Here is a 15,219-nt window from a genome sequence, read left to right as displayed (position 1 = left end):
AATGAGGCCTGGTGCAGGGTACCCTTGTGGAGCATCTGATAGAAATGATCGGCTCGGGCAGTAATTTTGAAGCCTTCATTCTGTCACTGCTGTGAATGTGAAAGCTTCGCTGGGGCAGGGAGGGGTGGAGAGGTGCAGGTTTACAGTAGGATTCTTTGTGAGAATCATGGGACGCGGGTGCCATCCCAGTGACTGGGGCTGGGCCTGGCTGTGCACGACAATGGCTCTTCAGAGTTTTTAAGCCTGGCATCAGGAAAAAGAACCGGGGAGTGGATATGGGGACACGCGAGTCACAACCCTCCCCTGCTTTGTTGAAGGGGTCGCTGACATCATCTAGTTCTTGCACTGTGAATCGCGCTATATTTTTAATACACTGTTTCCACATGTAAAAATAGTACGCCTTTTAAATGTGTCCAGTTAATCATTAAAACATCCTCTGTGCTCTGTTTAAAACAGTCATTGTGTTTTTACAATTTCCACTGGAACAGTTCGCATTTCTCTGAGTTCTGGGGTTGGGGGAGCCTCGCTATCACAGCCTTGGAGGGCTGACAGCACCTGGCATTGCTTAGGGGTGATTTAGCATTGTTTGAAAAGCACAGGGGCTGCTGTGCTGGGTACGCAAATTGCTTCTCAGTCATGACGCGTTTTAAGAAGCAGGGTTCACACATGCTTCGGGCCGCTTAGGACCCTAAATGTTGGTGGCTAGAAGACAGGCAAGGACATGCTTTTCTGTTTCCAGTGGCGTTCGAGGGTGTGGGGAGCAGGCAAGTCTGAGTGCTGCCGGGGCAGCACACTGGCCAGACGCCTCAGATTCTCTTAAAATCTCTCTTTTTACCCGCAACCCACCCACCAGAAAATAAAAAAAGTACACATTGGATCGGGGATACTTGAAAAAAAAAAGTTGGCTTAACTGAAAAGAGAGATCACGGTGTGCATGGCTGCCCCTGAATAGGGTAAACTGACAAGACCCCCTTAAAAGCACCACTTAAGTCAGTTTCAAAGTAGAAAGGGGAAACAAGCCCAGAAGTGGTGTGCGCGCTTAAAATACAATCAATACAATCAACAAGACGCGTGGCCGTGAGACGCGCTCTGTGTTGGGGGAAAGGGGAGGAGTTGAAGCGCGAGCAAGACAGAGAGGCGGAGTGAGGCGCACGCGCTTGGGAGAGCGAGAGAAAAGCCAGTTGGCCTGTGCGCGTAAACGCACGCCGTATACCACACATAAAGCTGTGGTAGGCTTTTTAAAGCCTATCACTAAATGTCTTGCCGGAGCAGTGCATGCGCTGGCTCAGGCGAGACCTAAAAAGGAGACAGTTGTCTCTTTATATGTGCTTCTGCTGCATCCTATCCTTTTATCTTTTCTTGGTGTTATCCCTATGAGATTAGTGGAGCGAGCTCTATGTATACCTTTTAGATTCATCCTTGTATGTATCATTGAACACGCTCTACATATTCTTATTCATAGTCCTTTCTCTGCATACTTCAAATGAAGTTTACTTGATGGGTATTTCTTCCTGTTCTTGGTGGAACAGGCTTCAAACTTCAGTCTACCCCAATAATGTCTTTTCCCTTTCAGATGCCCAGTACATAAACTATAATTCGATATAATACCATCAAGGAACCTCTACTTATGATCGTTAGGATGCGCATGTCATCTTCTCAAGCCATTTGATGTCCTCCTAGGAATGGCAATTATTATACGACTTACATGGAAAATGGAGAAAGTTACTTGGTTTTCAGTGATGGAGTTACTTTCCCTTAGGGTTGCTTTTGTTACATTTGGGATAGGAGATCCTTCTCACCTGAGAGTTTGGCGCACTACGAGGTCGACGTTCAGGCAGTGCTGTCTCCATTATTAATCGATCCTTCTTTAGTGAGAGATCAATTTGCTTTAGCACAGCTTGAAGATTTGATACTTCAGATAGCTCAGAGTCTGACAGCAGCAAATAGTCTTCAGGAACATCAGCTGATTGTTGACTAGGGGAACCTATAAATCCACAAAGGCAGGAGAGAGATAGACTATTAAATGTGAATGCCCTTAGTAACATTATGGATTGAAACCAGACATTATTAAATGTTGACCTCGACATCTAAAAACTTAATGGACTCTTCCCAAAGCATGCACAAAATTAACCTAACAGCCATTTCTTAATTCCATCAACAACTTGTGTTAGAACTACCTGTGTAACTACTGGAGAAATCACACCCAAGGCAGTTTGCATGACCTACTTTACAAATGACAACAGCAAGGAGGCCACCTGGGGAAATATGAGATTACCAGGTCAGCAACTCAACACAGAAAGTATTCCAGGCATGGGAAGCAATATTATAAACCTCACGCCCAACAATAGCATGGAGCCAGCCCAGGGGGTGTATCAGCAGACACCAGATATTAGTTACCACCTGTTGTAAATGACCATCGTTTGCATGACATTCCCCAGATTTTTGCCTTCTTTAACTAAATCCTTTTTGCTGGGGTTAGAATTGGGGGTCTATAGTTGGAACAAGTAGGTACCTGTGACCAATAGGGACCCTCTCCTCTAGTCAAGATAAGGAGATTATACTCCTAAAATAACCCCAGCTCACCCCCTTGGTAGCTTGGCACGAGCAACAAGGCTTTATCTCAGAGGCGTTGTAAGTTAAGCATTTGTGACAACACACAGTAACCCAGTGACAACACTACAAATGGACACCACACAAGGTTGTATATCAAAAATAAGTATATTTTATATAGAGTTACCAACAAGACCAATAATGACAAAAATAATCCACAGTACTATTAGATTTCAAGAGTTCTGGTTAAAAGGCTTAGTTCAAGGTTGTGTGCGAGTCGGTAGCCCGGTCTGGCTACAGTGTTGTTGAAATAACACAGAGTCTAGCAGATCCAGCGGACTGCGTCGGTACGGGTCCACTCAAATGTCGACAGACTCAGTCAAAGTACCTTTTACAGGCGGCCTGCACGGTTGTACGAGCCGGTTCCGGTGTTCGTCGCAGTGCAGAAAGGAAGCGCTGCAGGATGCGTTGTCCCTCGATGCGGTGCAGGCAGCAGCCCGTTGACAGAGTCGGTGGATCCAAGGCATGCGTTGCAGGGCGAGACAGTGCTTCGATGCGGTGCTTGCAGCTTACGGTACGGCGACAGAGCCGGAGTTCAGGAGCTGGTGTTGATCAGTCCGATAGCGCTGCGAGTCGGGCGGTGCGTCGCGCAGCGTGCGAGGCGGTGCCCAACTCCGGTGCGTTCACAGGACTCGAAGTCAGCAGCGGTGACGCATCGGTCAGACCAGCACGAGTCGGTGTAGCGAGGTGTTGCACGTAACGGTGTCCACCAGTCGTGGTCCAGGCAACGGCTCGGTGACGGCGTCAGGATAGAGTCAGTGAGCTCAGAGCTTGCGTTGTTCGAGGCGGACATTGCTTGATGCGGTGCCTACAGGAAACCGGCCGGTCGTGAGAGTAGGTCACAGTTCCCTGCCTCTGTAGCCACTGAAACAGCATTTCCAGCAGCAATTCACAAAAGCTGGTGAAGTCCACTGGTACTGGGACTTCGCTCAGGGGGCTAGCTCTCTTCCAAGCCCTTGGAGATCTTTGCACAAGTTGAAAGTAAAGTACACAAAGTCCTTTCTCCTCTCTTTGGCAGTCAGACAACCACTGCAGGCAGGCCAATCCCCCAAGCAGCACTTCAGCATGGAAGGGATTCTTCAGGGTCCTTTCCTCAGCAGAGGTTTCATCTTGTAAGTCCAAAAGTGATCTAAGTTCTTGGGATCAGGGTCCCAATACTTATACCCCAAAATCATTTGTTCTCTAAGGGGAGAGGGGCCTGTGCCCAATTAAAACCAGTTCTGAAGCACTCTGTTTACCAGACTTCTCCTTTCCTTTCACAGCGCAGGGCAGGCACATCAGACGCCCCACAGGAGGGGGAGCCAGCATTGTGGAAGGCAAGCACAGTCCTGGAGCACTTTGTTGACAGTCTTCCTTCTCTTCTTTCAGTGTGCTGGGAAGAGACATCAGACGCACCACAGGAGGTGGAGCCAGCATTGTAGAGGGAAGGCCCAGCCCTATTCAGGGCCCAGGTGCAACTCCTCCCTCCCATCTAGATGCAGATCTCCCTATTCACCACCGGGCTGCCCCAGCCTGTCTCTTGGAATCCCCCAGCCCTATCACTCACAAAACCAGACAAAGGAATACACAACCTCGCAGAGGCAGGCTCAAATGGTTAGGCAAGCAAATACCTACTTTCTAAAAGTGGTATTTGCAAACACAGAATATTAAAATAAACTTCACTAAAAGATGTATTTTATTATTCTGAGTCCAGGCATACCAAACTCGAATTTCTACCATGTTCTCTGAGTCTGTTAGGATTATAAACATGTAATAATCTAGCAGCCCATTCTGGCCTATGGAGAACAGGTAGTCTTGCAATAGTGAAAAACGAAAATGGCTGTAATTCAATATTAGGACATGCCACACACATCAGGACTTGTCCTACCTTATAATTACAATGCACCCTGCCTGTGGGAATACCATAAGGGTGACTAATAGAAAGTCAAGGGAAGGTTTAGGGACTGGCAAGTGGGTGCACTTTCCCAGTCAGCATGACAGTAACAGACTGCACGCAGGCTCTGCAATGGCAGACCTTTGACACGTTTTACAAGGCCGCTTCTGTGGGTGGCACAACCAGTGCTACAAGCCCACTAGCAGCATTTGGATTTACACGCCCTGGGCACAGTACTAGGGTCTGACAAGTAAACCAAACATCCAATCACGGAAACAATAATCAATACATCAATTTACAGTAGGAAGCACTCGCACAGTGGCACTGGACAGCAGTGGCACAGTGCCCAAAGCATCTAACACCAGCAAAAACACATGAGGCAACAGCAAAAATGGAAGGGAGACCCACGCCAATGGTGCCAGGTCTAACACGTGTCCCCTCCGACTGAAATGTGGGAAGAACTACCCTACCTCCTGGGAGTTCTCTTCACTCAGGTGGAAAAATCTGGACAGACCATCAGCGTTGGCGTGTTCTGTACCGGGGCGGTGTTCCACCGTGAAATCCATACCCTGTAGGGAAATGGACCACCTCAACAGCTTTGGATTCTCACCTCTCACTTGCATCAACCATCTGAGGGGCCTGCGGTCGGTCTAAACCCGGAAGTGAGTCCCAAACAGGTAGGGTCTCAGCTTCATCAGTGCCCAGACCACAGCAAAGGCCTCACGCTCAATAGCACTCCACCTCTGTTCCCGTGGAAGTAACCTCCTTCTGATGAAGGCTACAGGTTGATCTAGGCCCTCTTCATTCATCTGTGACAAAACAGCCACCACACCATGCTCTGAAGCGTCTGTTTGAACAATGAACTCTTTGGACCAGTTGGGTGCCAGGAGCACGGGCACCGTGCACATGGCAGCTTTCAGGGCTTCAAAAGCTTTCTGACAGGTGTCAGTCCAAATCACTTTCTTGGGCTGCTTCCTGGAAGTCAGCTCTGTCAAGGGTGCAACAATGTGTCCATACCCCTTGACAAACTTCCTGTAGTACCCTGTGAGTCCTAAAAAGGCCCTCACCTCTGTCTGGGTTTTGGGGGGTTCCTAAGCCAGGATGGTTTTAATCTTGGGTTGTAGGGGCGCCACCTGGCCGCTCCCAACTTGGTGTCCCAAGTACACCACAGAACCCTGCCCGATCTGGCACTTACTCACCTTGATTGTGAGGCCTGCCTTTCGTAGTGCCAACAACACTTCCCAGAGGTGGCACAGATTCCTTACAAGTGACACTGAACACTGCGATGTCATCCAGTCCTACCAACACCTGGTTGACCAACCTCTGAAAGGTAGCAGGGGCATTCTTCATCCCAAAGGGCATAACACGGAACTGGAAATGCCCATCTGGTGTGGAGAATTCTGACCTCTCCTTTGCCCCATCAGTCAAGGAGATCTGCCAGTACCCAGACGGCAAGTCAAACGTGCTGAGGTACCGTGCAGCCCCTAACCGATCGATGAGCTCATCAGCTCTGGGGATAGGGTGCGCGTCGGTCTTCTTGACCGAATTGAGCCCTCGGTAGTCCACACAGAACCGGAGTTCGGGTGTGGCACCCGGCGCCGCAGCCTTTGGGACCAAGATCACTGGGCTGGCCCAAGGGCTGCTGGAGGACTTAATCACCCCTAGTGTAAGCATCTTTGAGACCTCCTCTTTGATGCAAGCACTTACCCTGTCATTTACCCTGTAAGACTTGTGCTTCACATGTAAGCTATCTCCTGTATTCACATCATGGACGCAACAATCTGTGATACTAGGAACCAGGGAGAACAGATCAGAAAACTGTCCCAGCAACTGGTGGGAGTCATTCTGTGGCTCAGGGGTCAGGCTGGAAGAGAGGTTAACACCATCCACTGACCCATCTTGCTCTGTGGCGGCCAGGAGGTCAGGAAGAGGCTCAGTCTCCTCTTCCATTCCAGCATCTGTCGCCAAGAGCATGCCCACTTCAGACCTCTCTAAGTGGGGCTTAAGGCGGTTGACATGAAGGACCCTCAAGGGGATCCTGGGAGACCGCAAGTCCACCAAGTAGGTAACTGGACTCTTGCGCTCCACAACCTCAAATGGTCCGGTCCACTTATCCTGGAGCGCACAGGGGTCCACTGGGGCCATGACCCACACTTTCTGATCAGGTTGAAGCTCTACGAGAGTAGCATTCTGGTCGTACCACCGCTTCATCTCCTCCTGGCTGGCTTCCATATTCGCCTCAGCGAGTTGCCTGAAACGCCTAGTCTGGTTCCTGAAGGCCAACATGTAGCTATATACATCCTGGGCAGGTTTCCTGGGAGATTGCTCCCAACCTTTGTTGACCAGAGTCAGAGGTCCTCTGACCGTGTGCCCATAGAGAAGCTCAAAGGGACTGAACCCTAGAGTTTTCTGTGGCACTTCCCGGTATGCAAACAACAGGCATGGTAAGAGGACGTCCCACTTACACCTCATGGGTTCCTCAAGACACATAATCAAGCCCTTTAGGGTTCGGTTGAACCTTTCAACCAAACCATTTCCTTGGGGGTGGTAAGGAGTGGTGAACTTGTAAGTTACCCCATACTTGTGCCACAGGGACTTCATTTAGTTGGAAATGAAGTTGGTACCCTGGTCAGACACTACCTCTCGAGGGAATCCTACTCGTGAGAAAATTCCCACCATGGGGGCCACTGTCCTCAGAGGTATGGCTTCCGGGTACCGGGTGGCATGGTCCACCAAGACCAGGATGAACCTGTTGTCCATGGCTGTCTTGGGGTCCAGCGGCCCCACAATGTAAATCCCCACCTGCTCAAAGGGGGTACTGACCACAGGGAATGGCTGGAGAGGCACGTTCTGCTACCTCCCACTCTTTCCACTTGCCTGGCAAGTCTGACAGGTCCTGCAATGAGTGTCTGAACTCTTGCGCATTTGGGGCCAATGAAAGTGGGTGACAAGCCTCTCAAAGGCCTTGTCCTGCCCCAAATTTCCTGCCAATGGCACATCCTGAGTCAGCCCCAGTAGGAAGGCTCTGAAGCTCTGGGGTACCACTAGCACGTGGGCTGACCCAGGCTCAGCAACCTTAAGCTCACTATACAGGAGATCATTCTCCCATTAGATCCAATGTGGCCCAGACTGATCACCTGCTGCCTGGCTTGCAGCCTGTTGACGCAAGCCCTCAAGAGAAGGGCATTCTCTCTGCTCCCTGCGGAATTCTTTCCTGGAGGGGTCTCCTTCTTGCTGCCAATGGGTCAGCTCAGGCAGGTCCCCCAGTTCAGCTACCTATTCCTCAGTAGGCTCCAGGGCATCCCCCTCACAAGGTCTACCTCCTCCTGGGCCGTGGGAACTTCGGGGGGCCGGTTTCCCGCACCCCTGCCCCGTCTCTCTAAGGCAGGACCCTGGGCCTCCCTCTCAGACTCCAGGTCCTCCTGAGCACCCCTACTGGCTGCCATTGACCGGGTGGTCACGCACGCCCAGTCAGGCAGACCCACCATCCTCAGGTGAATACTCTTCGCCACCTTCTCCCAAGGTGAGCTCATCGTGAATCAGGCGATCACTGATGCAGTCATACTGTCAATACAGGGAGGCTTTTGATGCACAACTGATAATGGAACTGCGAATGGATTTCATATTTTGGGAATGTTTGCCCTTCTGGGAGAGACTGGGATAGAGTGGTGCTTGATATACTACAATGAATAATTTCTATAGAGGTCACGGAGAGAAAGATCTTCATAACCTGAAAAGAATGGAGAGAAGCTTTTTGTCAAGTGGGGGGAGGGGGGGAGAAGGACAAGTATGCTTAGTGTCAAGAATAAGTAGACCCTGGCATATGTTGGTAAGATAGCCTTCTTGATGAAGGAACTGTGTCACTCAAGGTGTAAAATGTTCTTTAAACTATGGGTCTGATGTACAGTTTGATGGGTGGATGACAAAATGTGCTTGCGTGTTGAAGAATAACTCCTCTTACAGTCAGTGATGGTCTGTGAAGTGTTCGTTGCACCCAAGCATAACTCTTTCCTGGTTTTATGTATGTTCCTTTTTTGAAGTGTCCTGGCCCGGAAAGCAGACCAGTATCACAAATTAAGACACATATGCTGATATTGGCTGATGGCCTCCCACCTCTCTCGATGGCTACCTACTGCAATCCTCCTTCAGATAAAAAAAAAATACTGTTGTACTCGGTTGTAAACCTTTGGAGCAAAACAGACCAGTAGAGTTTATGGATCACCACGCAGTTGATGGGGAAGTCCATGGAAGTGAACACGATTTTTAGTCTTACTTTACAGAAGCCAGAAAATATGTTTGCTTATTTACATTATTGATTTGTTAACATATTGTTACTGCAATCTTGCAATGTCTTGTATACCTTCAAGCTGCATTGGGGTGTCCTGGGTTTTGTATGTATGGATGGATGGATGGATGTAAGTATGTATGTATGTCTAACCTAGCACCAAAGCAAAGGATCACTGTACACTTGAGGGTGCTACGTACAACTCATAAAGGAGAGTACAGGTGGAGGAAAGATACAAGGGTGAAAGGGCAGGAGCGCGTAGCTGGTGGTGGGACAATGGCCGGGTTTAGATGTACAGCAGAGGAGGAGAGGAGATGAAAGACTGACAATTTCTGAAGTTCAGCAGATAACTCATAAGAAAGTCGGACGTTATGAAATAAAAAATTAATTCACTTATAGAATCATCCTACCATGGGCGTGGCTGTGGTCATCTTTTCTTAGAGGTATGGCCTCCAGCAAGTTGACAGCACTGTTGGTCAGGATGGATCTTAACTCTCTTGAATCCTGTGGCATCTTCAGATAGTTCTGTAATCAGAAGGACTATGAGAAACAGAAACCAATAAAACACGTCATAGAAAAGAGTTGCCATTCTAGTCGGTGCAGGTTACTTCACAGATCATTCCCACCACACTATACAATGTTATCATGAACCTAGCAGCAGAGGGTGCTCTGCAAATATTCCTGGATGCCAATGAGACATCAAGCCATTGATAATTCAACAAATAGCACATACTGAACAGCTGACTTGGCTGGGCTGTACTACCGCCATAACACACCATTCTTTTCTCACCATGGTTCACTAGGGTTGGAATCATGTCTCATTTATCTGGCTCACCATTTACAATGCACGTTTACTAAAAGTAAGACACGTTTTTGCTTCTTCATTTCTAAGCTCTGAAAAGCAGTCCAATCTGCAAAGAGCACTATAAAATCTGACTGAGACTCGGTACTAGGAAGGTGAGGGTCCTCAAATTCCACAGGTACACTCTCTTGAAGGGCACAATTGTAGTAAAAATAGGGGGTGCTGTGCGTCACGAGGTGCCATAACTGGAATAAGAAAAGACCTCTAGGTTACAAGCAAGGTGCTTGGCCTCTCGGGTCTGGGACCAGGTATGATGGAGGTTATGCTGGTGGTAGGCGTCCAGTACTGAAGCAGTAGGTGTGCTGACAGGCAGTGTATCTGGAGATCTGATAGTTGGGGCATGAGATCTTTAGCCAGGGCTGTGCTGTGTGAAGACAGGCCTGAGGAAGATCAACACACATTCTCAGTTGATCTCAAGCTCTCACATTGCTCAGTCTGCCAGAACTGCACCAATCTCTCTCTCGACTTAAGCCCCTTATAAAACCACCTAATTTCCAATTGGTATTCCAAGCTTTTATGGTTTCAAAATCAACTTAGACTCCAACCAACAGCGTACCTACACTCTTCATTAAACATATTCAGTGGCCCCAAGAAGCTCAAAAGCAAAAAGGGGCTACATCTGGAATCAAAGATGGTCTATTTCCACATTGCTGCAACTAAGGCATAGATTCATCAAGGTAAAATCCGCTCGCAAAGGGGCAGATTCCCCCGATCTGCCCCTTTGCGACCGGTATTTTTAGGTCTCGCCTTTTAGAGAATTCAAGTGCTCAAAATACTCGTCAAACCAAGGGTTTTTTGGTGCGGTTTTCTTCGAGTTCACATGGCCACAAACTTTCGAGTTTTGGGCCATAAACTTTCACGGCCATCTGTTCCCCAGCTCCAGCACCTCCCCTCTCTCTCCCCGCACACAGCCTTACTTGGATTTCTCCTTCCCCTCCCCAGCCAGCTTCCCCCAGGCCGTGTTTTCTTCCACCTTTCCTCCTCTCTGTCCCTTCTTTCATTCACAACTTGTTATATATCGCCAGAAGAAGTGACATCGCTGCTTGGGCGCCTTACTTCAGAGCTATCCGATCCGCCCCCTGCTACATTCACTTTCCCTCCACGTTCCCTCTTCTTCCTTCCTCTCCCTGGTGACACCTCTTAATGCCTTTTTTTTTTAGATTGACAACACAGGCTCACAGTCCATTTTTAAAATTCAATTAAAGTGCGGCGAGAGGGGGCTGCGGCCGCCATTGCTCACTGTGCACCAGTGTTGTTAATCTAAAAGTGCGCCCATATGTCATCTTTCGGTAATGTGCTGGAGTTTAGTTTACACTCCTCACAGCATTTGCTGCCCTATATGACCTCCTACCTCCTCACTTTGCAAATGGGAGTTGCACACCTTTCTTTTATTTTCTGCAGCTCGCCAAACTTTTTTTTAATACCCCATTTCTTTAATGCTTGTTCTTCAAAAACGCAAGACTTTCTTTTGATCAGTGCAGCAGCTCTGCTACTTACGGAAGGCAGATAATGTGCTGGCTGAAAAAAACTGATAAACTTCCGCAAAAAATACATCATGTGGATATGCCTTGGTAAATATGTTACGCATATAATACATTTTTATACAGAAAACTTCTTTTAATCAGCGAGGGAGGTGCCCTTTCAGGAAGGTAGCGCTGGTTTTGCTTTCCTTGCCATCTCTCTCCCCTCGCTCCTTCACCCCACTCTCTCTGCTGTCCCTCCCCCCTCCGTTCCAAACATTCCGGAGACTCCCAAAGCTTCTGATCTCTGCATTGATCGAAAGGCAGCTAGGGGGATAGGGATTCTGCTCCCAGTCGTGAAAGAGCAACACCATTTTCTACAGAACACGCAGCAAGGCAAAACTCGACGCTACCTTGGTAATTAGTTATCACATTGTTTTTCATTCCAGTAGCTAACTATGCGCTCTAAAGCAACAGGACTGCTCCAAACATATTTGAATGTAAATATGTGCTGCATCAAAAACTGCTGCTGTACATTTTCTCTTATTTAAATATTATAGTTTTGCTCATGTGTCGGACTCATTACAATTTAGATGAAAACAGCAGAATACATCTGTGCTGTATTTCTGTTGTAATGTCGGGTGCTCTAATCGCAATGCTCTGAATACTTTTCCTTTAAGTTTTGTGTTTTTAACGTGTTCTCTCTCAGTAGTATTTCTAGTCTTCAGTAGTGGCATGAAGAGGGTCTGCAGCTCCTCCAAGGCGCAGCTCTGCCTCGGCTGCATCTTCCAGCTGCCCATGGCGAGCTCTTAGACTTTCTTTCCCCGGGCCCTCCTGCTGGCCTTCCACCTACATATTCCCTCAGTGTTTCGTGCTTTTGTAGAGGATTGCTATGAACAGAACAACGTCAGTAGTGAAATGCTGTATTGGTGCACGTTAGGTGGTCCTGAAATCACGTACACCAACCTGCTTGCATAATGTTACTGTGCTGTGATGTAGTATCTGAGGACGGACGGCAGCTGCCTGTCATGGCACATGGAAGCAGCTACAACATACTTCATTTAAGGACAACCGAACAGACTGGTTTCTAAACTCAACACTGTAATGCATGACGCCATCTATGCAGTCAAATGGCTGTGAACTGAGGCTCGTCCACCTCCTACTGCGCCCCTACCCCTCCTCCCCAGTCATCAGTAAAGGACTCGGAGCTATGGTGACACAAAACGTTTTTTTTTACTGCCCGTGAGAGCAGCCCTGGAAAAACATTCGAATTCGGTGACATTAAGGAAGATTCAGGTTAAGTTTGATTGTGTGATTGTTAATATCACATAGCTTCCTTTTAAACAAATTGAAGCCCTGTGAGGCATTTGTATTAACCGTGCACTTCAGATGTTTGCTTTGGAGGATTTATTTACATTTCATTGCCGTTTTTTTTTTTTCACCCGGGCCCTCCTGCTGGCCTTCCACCTACATATCCCCTCAGTGTTTCGTGCTTTTGTAGAGGATTGCCACCAGCAGCATTTCTCCTCCCCTTGCCTCTGAGAGCTTCAGAGGGATCTGCTTCCCCGCCCACTGCTTCACACTTCACAGCCTGGCGGCCGTGACTCGCATCAGGTCTGCAAAGCTACGGCCAGCTGCTGGGCAGTAAGGTTGCCTCCCCCCCAACCATGGGAAGTCCCTCCAGTGAAAGCGCAAAGGCATATAGGGGGTCAGCATCTGATTTTAAACACTGTTCTCTATCAAAACGCCAATACTTATTGTGGGTTTTATTAACCTGCCTTCAAAATATTTGTTTTGGTAAAAGTTTCCATAACAATTATGCTGAGATTTAGTTTGTTATGCAAACGCCAGATATGAATTTCTGCCCTGCTTTCTGTGCCAAAGTTTTTCTATTTTGCCACTATTTTATCTACTTCGGACCATTGCCATTATAAATTACAATCATTTTTATTTAAGTATTAATTATTTAAAAAAATTAAAAGCCATTGTTATTTGTAATATCAATACATCTATGTCACGGCAATACAAAACATGTGGCATTACAAATGCTAAAAGTGTCACATTTGCTAAAGTTAAAAGTATTGGCATTGCAAATCACAAAACATAAATATAAAATGTCATTTACAAAACCAATAGCTCCAACTTTCCTACTGCGAGACCTATTGGCAACGCCAGTGCTTGTTGCATTTGGGATGCAATTTGCGAGTCGCTATTAAGGAATTTTAAGAAATCGCTATTTTTTTAGTGATTTGTTCATGCATTGCATTTTGCTATTCCTTAATAGCGAATCGTTATTTTTCTCTAATAAGGAATAGCAAAATGGGTTCTTGATGCATCTGGGGGATAATTCTTTACTGGAACTGACACTTCATTATTAAAGCAAGACTTGAATAAAGCTTCCTTCAATTCTGCAAACATGTACAAATATTTCTTTTCAGTGCTCATCTCCATTCTTAATTCACCCTCACCCCTTTCTCCTCTTATACATCAGTCTGTGTGAAATAGTTTTCCAACAACTGTCCTAACTACTACAATATTTACTACTGGTGCTTGTCAATTTTCTAATTACTGAGATTTGTGTGACTGCTACTAACATCTGTTATCTTTATAGTGTTTTCGAGATCCAGGAGTCATGCTATGTGAAAATAGTATAAAAGCCATGAATAAAATAAAAGTGAATACACAAAACAAGGTACCTAAATTAGTAGTTGTTGGGACCAAAGACAGAAACAGCTGCTATTGAGTGCAGAAGTGTGCTTAGAAATAGATTTCCAAATTAATCCACAATCCCATTCCAATGTGAACATTTTCCTTCATGTTAAATACTAGCAAATGATTTTTGTTCTATCAGATGTCTTCCAAACACTAGCTGTGGGGTCGGGGGTGGGTGAAGCTCATAATCCTTAATAATCTCCTCCACACTCGCATCCTTACCTCAGTCAGTCGCTCTCTGGAGGATTCCACCCTCTGTTTTTTCTTCTTTTTCTTCTCTTTTCTGGTGCTGCTTTCTGGCAAATATTCCTTCTTCATTTTGACACCTTCAGCATTCTTTCTGTTTGCCTTGTCCGCTTTTGGGCTTGAACAAGTGATAGGGTCCTGTTCTTTGCTCCATCCAGGCCACAGTGTTGAACTGACCTGGCAGCTCTGTGAGGGGCTTAAGGTGCCACAGGGTTGTGTCCAGGGGGCATCATGGGCACAGACGGCCTGTCCGCACCCCCCTGAAGACCGGTATCCTGGAGGCACTGAACAGGGGTAGCCTGGACTGCACTCCACCAACTTTTGCCGAGCTGAAGGGGGCATCTGGAGCTCCAAAATTATGCGGTCACTCAGGGGTATCGGGATTCTAACTGCCACACCAGGGGGTACCTGTCTGGCATGACCATTCCAGAAGGTCACCAGCACCCCACTGCTTTGTGCATCTATGGACAAATGAAACAAGGCAGCTGATTTACAAATGTAAAGTAAGATGTAAGATTACTCATATTGCATGTAGATGTTATCATGAAGGGGAGTTTGACTATAATTCACTGGATCACAGCTCTGGTCTGCTGTAAAAGGATTAAACAGAGAGAAGAAGGTATCAACAGTAGCTAAAGTGGCAAGTAATGGAGAAAAATAGAGAGGGATAACAGCACAGACAGAGCAAGAAATTAATAGAGAAATAAAGAGGTGAGAAAAAAATAGAGAAAAAGAAGACAGATGCAAGCTAGAGGGAGACAGGCAGAGCTGACAAGAGAGAGGGAGAGAGAGGAAAGGTGAAAGAGAGATTAAAAAAGACAATAGAAAAAAATCACAAGAGGAGGAATAAGAAATAAGACGCTGAAAAGGAGGAAGAGTTTAAATATGCAACAAAGAAATGAGAAGCAGTAAAGGAGGGGTGAAAGAAAGAAGGAGCGTACAATTGAACGTAATACCTTCATTAATTATGCACAAGCATGTAATTAAACATCTTTTTTCCCAAATTATACAAAATATTATGGGATCCACAAAATGCATGCAAAAATGGAGAGCAAGGAGTCTTGAGATTTCTTATTATAATAAGAAATTTCAGAAAAAGATGTTTAATTACATGCTTGTGCATAATTAATGAAGGTATTACATTCAATTATATGCTCCGTTTCAGAACCTA

At 46.7% G+C, this 15,219-nt stretch overlaps 1 protein-coding gene across 1 annotated transcript in view; it reads right to left on the bottom strand.

Annotated features, from left to right (window-relative positions):
• Window positions 1-15,219, bottom strand: part of LOC147734766 (uncharacterized) — a 225,695-nt gene that overhangs the window by 137,457 nt on the left and 73,019 nt on the right. The window contains exons 7-9 of the mRNA XM_086953045.1: window positions 14,025-14,509; window positions 9,179-9,293; window positions 1,800-1,984 (exon numbers count right to left, since the gene is read on the bottom strand). Coding sequence (XP_086809171.1) covers window positions 1,800-1,984; window positions 9,179-9,293; window positions 14,025-14,509 — 785 coding nt within the window. The remainder of the gene's footprint in view (window positions 1-1,799; window positions 1,985-9,178; window positions 9,294-14,024; window positions 14,510-15,219) is intronic.

Source organism: Lissotriton vulgaris, chromosome 1_2 (genome assembly GCF_964263255.1).
Source record: "Lissotriton vulgaris chromosome 1_2, aLisVul1.2, whole genome shotgun sequence".
Classification (NCBI taxonomy): Eukaryota; Metazoa; Chordata; class Amphibia; order Caudata; family Salamandridae; genus Lissotriton; species Lissotriton vulgaris.
The sequence above is the reverse complement of the archived record's forward strand: the minus strand, read 5'-3'. Positions and strand labels throughout refer to the sequence as shown.